The 7,875-nt window shown below is 38.5% G+C and overlaps 1 protein-coding gene across 6 annotated transcripts in view; it reads left to right on the top strand.

The window, feature by feature from the left end:
• The first annotated feature begins 1,443 nt into the window (after positions 1-1,443).
• mycbp2 (MYC binding protein 2) overlaps positions 1,444-7,875 on the top strand; it is a 69,196-nt gene continuing 62,764 nt past the window's right edge. For 3 of the 6 annotated variants that reach the window (XM_079666801.1, XM_079666802.1, XM_079666800.1), the window contains exons 1-2: positions 1,444-2,157; positions 4,093-4,168. In XM_079666801.1, coding sequence (XP_079522927.1) covers positions 1,886-2,157; positions 4,093-4,168 — 348 coding nt within the window. In that variant the 5' untranslated portion in view covers positions 1,444-1,885. The remainder of the gene's footprint in view (positions 2,158-4,092; positions 4,169-7,875) is intronic. The other 3 variants (XM_079666803.1, XM_079666805.1, XM_079666804.1) reach the window with 1 other exon arrangement.

Raw genomic sequence — 7,875 nt, 5'->3', positions numbered from 1 at the left:
CAACAAATGTCTGCAGTTTGTGATTTACAATGGATCTTCATCATACACTTCAACTGAGCTGCTGTTCACTGCAATACGTCTTACTGAAATATTAATTGGACAATCCCTCAGTGTTATGATAGTAAATTCTTACGGTAAGAGTCAGTTGTCGTCACTTACACATGCTGTGAAATTGTGCTTTATAATGCTCTCTGGGTTGCTATGAGAAGAGAATGTAGACCGACCCCTCTCTTGTCATTGGGCCACTGCAAAACCTGGCAACCAATAAAGCATCACTAGGGCCTGTGTAAATCTATCTCTAGTATCTCTACCTCTCTCAATAAATGTGCATGCACATCCACATGTAAACACATTTGAAAGAGATGACATACACATAAAACTTATTTAAATGTACTTGCTAAATACATGTTCTCAGCATAACATGGTTGCAACTGCAACATATTTTGCACATACCTGTGAAATGTGTCCTACCTGCACCAGTTTTTCTGTTTATTTTGGCCTTCACTGACATTCCGACTGATGTTATGTAACACGTAGTGTCTCCCAGTTTTCCCCAATGCAGCATTCCTGCTCCTCCTTGTGTTGCCCCTGTCAGAAGGTGAAAATGCAAATATTACTATCATAATAATGTGCATGTTGCATTACGTAAGCACTTCAGTATACCCATGCATTTTGTGCATTTAAGGCATACATAAACTGACAGTGGATTTGTTATCTTGCTAAATGTGATCCACATCATGCATGTTTATAAAAAAAGGTTGTCTTTTGCTTTATGTAGAGAGAGCTACTGCAGCTGGGGCCTGATCAGTAAAGAAGTTCACTGTATCACAAACATCTGATCAAAGCATGATTGCAGTCCTTGTGCAAAGCATAGGCTATTGAAATATATTTTCAATAAATACAGTTTAAAAGGTGCAAACTATGTCCGATATCAAATTGCAGCAACTGTTACGCAGTGGCCACAGGAGATATACATGCAATACTAGTACACATGGTCCCAGCTGCTGAGGTAACAGTAGTTAATTGATTGTAAATGGTAAAAGCAGAGAAGAAATAATGAGCTATGAAGTCAAAGCATTCTTAACTAAATAAAACACTATTTTTAAAGGTCAAACCCGAGCTTCAGCATTTTGTACGGACAACACAGCTTGTAATCGTCTTTAAAATGTGTCATCTCAATGTGCCAATTTTAGATCAAACTGGGAGGGGCCCTGTATGGACATCTGCTAATTAAATGTGCAGCTTCTGACTGTGCTTACTCTGCAAAATAGCATATATGGTTCTGTTTTCTCTCTAAAAGGATGCATTTCACTTTCACGATTTGGGTTAAAAATAATGAACTTAGCATTGGTATATGTATAGACAGGGAGATAATTGTTCATATGAATCACTGATAGCATCGCCCAGTATAGTCGTATGAAAATATCCCGGCATGCTAGCGACGCAACACTCAGCCAGGGAGGGGAGGGATGATGGAGCTAAGATGGCAGCCCTACTGAGGGTGCTGCCTCTCTGGGGTCAAGAAATATTCAAGGAACGAATGAAACCGAAACACGAACAGGCAGTTTTTGGAAATTAACGGTGCCGTTTCTGCTGTTTTACAAGCACATGTATTATGGCTTGAGAAGATCTATTTTTGGGAGACAAGCACCGTGTTGACGCTGTGTCCGGGATAGGAAGACCGTAGCTGCACCACCAGATTGGCTACAATTTGCGCTTATAATAACCGGGGACCTTGGACGTTTAATTGTGGTATTTCTGCAACTTGGAACGGACAAATAATGTGACATGTGGCGGATTTGATGACAAGTGGATCGCATCTGATGGCTAGAAATGATCTAGCTGTGATATCTTTTGTGTAATATATGCATTGTTCTCCAAAACGATGATGTGTGCTGCTGCGGCAGCGGCCGCCGGTGGAGGGATTCTGCCCTCCTCATCGCCGTCGATGGGGATGGGTGTCCGGGTCATATCTGGAGCAGGAGCCGAGCTCTCCACCATCGGTTCTGGGATGGGTTCTTGTCCGACAGCCGGAGCCCAGTCGGATTGTCGGACTCGGTACCAGCTTTTACTCTCAGGGCGAGCACTGGCTGAACGATACAGACGGATTTATACCACCGCTATTAATGATAAAGAGCAAGGGATAAATCAAGGACGGTGAGTGGTTACCGTAAAAATGTAGATATCAGAGAGGCTGGTCTGTCATCTGTAGGGCTAGCTGTGCTAACTACCATAAGCTATCATTAACCCTTGCTTAGCGGTACTACAGTTCAACAACATATACACTTCTGTGAACAGTAATGCATGGCTCTTGAGCTAGACGGGTTATAGTCATACAAGTCATTGTTTTAACTTCAAACAACATGCCAGGAGCCCCATATTTTGGGTGCACCCTCTTGAAGGAGTCGGCTTGCTAGGTAGCATTTTGGCTCTGACTTCCCTAGCTTTATCAGAGCCAGCTAAGCTAACGTTACTTCATCCTTACTCGAGAGGTTTGCAGCCTAGGTGCTTTGGAGATTCTGTTTTCTTTAGTCATTGACACAATCTAATCGAAATTAAAATCCTTACTTACCTGGGTTAAACACATTCAAAGATGTGCTCTATCGGCTTAGAGTTATATTCAAAACAAGCTAGCTGGCTAACTGTCATGACAGCAATTTGTTTAGAGCGATATAGCCATTGCCCAGCTAAATGTACACAAACGTCTTACACTTTCCTGTTTTGTGAATCACTTTTAAACTTCCAAAGCTTGCATTTTCACGATATGTTAAGATACTTAATCATTTATTATAATTTGATGTAGCTGTGTGGATGTAGGCCCAACGGCGTCACTGTTTCGATTCCTAGCTCTGACGTTACTAACGATAAATAGCATTTCCCAGGTTATCCTCTTGTAAGCTCATTTTTTTCCAAGAAGCTGATAATGATAAGACATACATAATAAATACAGCATATGGCCCTCCATACACAACGTTTGACGTGTCTGGATGTTTGGGAGGTGGATGAACTCATTTGCTTTTCTAGCATTAGCGGGTAATACAGTTACGTCATTCAGGCAGTCAGTCAGGTTGTAGACAGAGTATCTGGATCATTGCAGCATCCTCCCTCACAAACTCAATTGTTTTTGTATCCCCCATCCCCCTCTCCATGTACAAAAACCGACTATGTGCTTTTGAAACATACTGTCATATCCATCTCCTTCTGAATGTACAGCTCTATGCAAATGAGCAACAACAGTGTTTCAACCTCTTCATTATATTATTTTTGAACTACCATCTTATTAGACAACAATCTTTCTATTAATATGATGGTGGAAATGTTGCTTGCACATACCATTGGGAATTACCTACTATTGTAAACATCAGACATTTTATCAGCCTTGTTTTACTTTGGTATTGTGTGTAGCCTGTCACTTTGTGATCAAAAGGTTGCAGAATGTTAATCTAAGTGTATATGATGGCAAGATATTAAACATCAATACTCGGTTGCACTATTGAGTAATATAACTAAACTATAATTAAACTCTTATTCCGGGCTTGACAAGATGCATTGCTTTTCTGTATTTAGTAGTTATGAATAATGATTACTAAATCATGCACAGCCTTTTCCTTTTTTAGTAGTACTGTACATCTATTTTTGGTCCCTTACACTGGTCCTGGCAGCCTGATTTGTAATGGGAATTTATCATGAAAAGCCAATGCAAATTCGGTTCAAAAGCTTAAAAGAAGACATTTCCACAAAAACAAAATTGTGCTTGTTTTGAGGCTTTGTTAAAATGAGTGACACTGAACCTTGTGACTCCTGCTACATATGTCTGATAGTGAAGAAGGGAACACACTTGCTAGCTTCTTAAAATATAAGCTGAAGATGTGGTTACTATAAAAGACATCTGACATTAATTCAACATTTTGACAGCTAGTCTACACAGTAAACAATGAATGTTGTTTTTTCTGGCTTAAAGAATAATTGTGTTGACTATTAGGTTTACGTCTAATTCTCCTTTCATCATATTTGTAATAAAGCTAATGAGATTTGTAATATGTGATGCTGTATTTTTTTTTGCAATACTGAGCAACCACTGTGTACTTTCAGGGGAAAGAAGGCTTTGAGTAAGAAGAAACTGAAGAGGCGACAGAAGGTCAAGTCAAAAGTAAAATCAAGAACAAAGGTAAGATATATCACAATTGTTTTTATTGCACGTGTTCCTTAATGTAAGGCTAATATTGATGTTTTTATATTTGAATTGTACTAATTAATATGTTCAGAGATGTTTTCTTTATTTAACCATTCCAATTATACATTATTAAATTATTTTTGTCTTTAAATAAATACATAATACTCAACATCACACAATGTTAATCATACAAAAGTGCAATAAAATAGGGCATATTCATGCCCTATTTTAGTTAAGTCAAAACAAAACTGAAACTGAAATTAAACAGAACAACTCAAGAAAGAACACACAGTGACTGGACAGTTATCAACATTATGTAGGATAAGAGGAAACAAGGAGGTGTTAATTGTATGTGTGCATGTGTATTTCACAAAGTCAGTAGGGATGGGGTTTAACAAGGGAGGGCAGAAAATATAAATAATAAAAATGAAAAACATCATCATAATAATGATGATAATAATAATGACTAGTTCCATGTAAAGCATTTTTAATGAAGCACATACATTTAGTATTGAACATTTTCTCTTTATATTAATGAGATCAACATGATAGACGGTTTTAATTTCATCTGTCACAGCCTCAGGTATGAATTGAGCTGGTATGAATCTACTTAATTAAATTAACATTTGTAGAGGACACGATAAAAGAAGGTTATATTCTCTGAAATCTTGAATTTAGCTATTGGCAATAGGTTGATTATTCCATCAACAGAAAAACAATCGGCAACTACTTTGCTCAATGATAAATTGTTTAAGTAATTTTTTAAGCAAAAATATCAGAAGCGGTTTTCAACCTCTTTTTCATAATTTCTGGCATTTTATAGAATAATTCCCTATTTTTTTGGAAATATAATCGGAGGATAACTCTATTATGAAAAAAATAATTAGTTGCAGCCCTGACCCTAGAGGTGTTTGGCAGTAAAATGTTTTGTCAGTGGCGGAGGCTGGTCAGATGCCACGGAGCCCATCCACACATGACGTTTGAGAGGTGGATGGGCATACAGCGAGTCACATGGGAGTGGCTCTGGTTTGTGCATGATGGCTTGTTGCCGAGCGACCTAATGTGTGCCACATCTCCACGGCAACAGTTGCCTGCCTCCATCTCCTCCGTCCAAATAGAAAACATTAGCTGTATCACTGGAGGTGGTTTTTGTTTATGTTTTAGATTTTGCATTGACAGCACGTATTAACTATTTGATCTTCATACAACGACAACAAATATAATCCTGTTAGATTGTGTTGACGCACTTCCTTGCTATACTTCTCTGAAAAGAGAGGGAGAGCTGGCTTTGTGGTTGGTCTGTAATATTGTTAGCCAGCATTTGGATTTAATTTTATTACACTGTTTTTTTGCCAGTTACTTGGCAGGCAAAGGCAAGACAGATCTATTTAATGTGATAGTAGCAGGGAAGGATGGAGGCTCTAATGCCTTGTCACCCTTCACCTCAAAACTCCATCAGACAGGAAATCCAACGTAGAGAAGGCTGCACAGTTTAAGTTCTCTTCAGGTTGACTTGTTCGGTGAGTTGATGTCCTGGAACAGCAGAAGATCTTCTATATAGGCAGGGAATGGATGAAGCAGGCAGGCATAAATACGTGGGTAGTTACACAGGCAGTCCTGCTGTATTTGTTTGTGTTGTGTGTCACGCCGGCATAGTCAGACAAGAAAACGAGTGGTTTGAAAGAGCCTCTTCTCCACCTTTGTCTGCTTCTGTACTTATAAATATGTAACAGTGGAGTCCGAACCAAAGAAAGAGCATAACCACTTGTCATCCTAATGAAGAGGGTGATGTAACGTCTTGTGTACAAGCAGATGTGTGATGCGTATTTTTCAAAAACTATAATTATATTCACTAGACCTACATTATGGTACAAAAGGATATAACCATTAGAAAACACCAGAAAACGATTCTGTATGCTAGAAATTGAATGTTGAGATTTATTTACATGTATCAACTAGGGATGCCAGAAACTGACCATGATCAAAATCGAAAATCGGACAGCCCTGGCTCATCCTTAGTTGAGTTCGCACTCCAATAAATCAATCGCACGTGTGATGGAGAGGGGGGGGGGGGGGGTCGGTGTGTAGCAGCGCAGCGCAGCGCAGCGAAGGGCTGCGCTGCTGGCTTCCTCCAAGTTTACAGTAAAACAAACTGGTGGTGTGACCAATGGCCATTTAAAATTGTTAATACTATTACTATTATTAGCATTAGTCTATATTTTGGTTGAAACTAAGCCAGGAAAACCAAAAAAAACATAAATAATAATAAAAAAATATATAAATAAAATCGATTTTTAAAAATAATTTGATTATGGAGACTGTAACGAATAATCGCTGGCATCCCTAGTATCAACGACATGAATCATAAACCATGCTGTCATATCTTTTAATATTAATCAGAGTATTCTTTTTGTAGTATCTTTGTTGTTGTAACTGACTTTTCTCAGCGGGTTATTCCTACAATATTAGTTTTAACAAAGGTTCGGCAGCTAAACCAGAGGTCATGATTCGAAAAGAAAACAAACATAGAAATGTCTAACTGGCAACTAGCATGTGATGATATTCAATCCTGGAGCGTCAGTGTTCAAGGGGAGTACTCTTATGACCACATGATGTACTCATAACCTACGGATAATAAAAATGTAGCGTTGGTAACCTGAAATGGATTACAAAGAACAATGGTGTTGCGTGGAAGTTAGATGGCAAAACAAATGAATCAATCAAGTGCAATTCTAACCTTTTAAATAAGAAACAAACTAGGCGTAATAATTATGAGTATTGGTTACGGAGATTATATTATTTGCAATTCTTAAGTATGAGGCCTAGATGCTAACGGTTTGACCTTAGTATTGGCATTGAGTCAAGAATCTGTTTAACTGAAAGATAAATATGCGGCGATGTTTGGAAATCCCAGAAGGTTGTTTGACAAAATGTGAAGATATTTTTTAGTACTCTTTTGACCATCTGGATGAAAAATATTATGTCTGCAAATTATTTTTAACTTACTTTAACTAAAAAAGTCTAATCTCCTAATCAAAACAAAGATGGTTGTTATGAGCATGGGTAGACATGATTTTAAGGTTACACCGTTTTTAAAGCTATAAGTGATTATGAGATCAGAATCATTATTTAAATGTTCTCATGTTGATACATTGCATATTTTCTCATCTGATACGGTGCACACTTACACTCACCGAGCTTGAGTCGCTGCTTCGGAAAATGGTACTGTTCTTCTTTTCCTCCTTTTTTCCCATAAAGCCAGCAGTCTGAAATGTGGAGCTGTCTAAGTGCGGGCAGGGACTCTATTCAGCCTTCTCCAAAGCTTTTAGATGGCCATTAAATCATCAGTGAAGTGCAGACAGTAACACAAGAGACCATCAGATGAGCAGCGTGTTTGGACTATTAGTTGGCGCTAGTACAAAGTAAGAAGAAACCACGAAAACATCAGCAGGTCATTGGGCTTTGCTTAGTTCTGTCTGCCTAGGCTTGTATGCATCATGACATTCCCTGAAGGTGCCACTTTCAATGACAACTTTCTCATGATTTGTTCAGTTTTAAATTGGGACCTGTCAGCTCTAGAGAAGCCTGTCACATCAAATGTGTACTCATGACGCCAGAACCCTGTCTGAGTTGCTTCATGTTCTGTTTGCAAGATGTTGTGTAACAAATCTGAACTTGCTAGCCCGAATTAGGCGTGGAGT

Source organism: Notothenia rossii (assembly GCF_949606895.1).
Source record: "Notothenia rossii genome assembly, chromosome: 2".
Taxonomy (NCBI): domain Eukaryota; kingdom Metazoa; phylum Chordata; class Actinopteri; order Perciformes; family Nototheniidae; genus Notothenia; species Notothenia rossii.
Note: the sequence above shows the minus strand (reverse complement) of the source record. Positions and strands in the feature narration are given on the sequence as shown.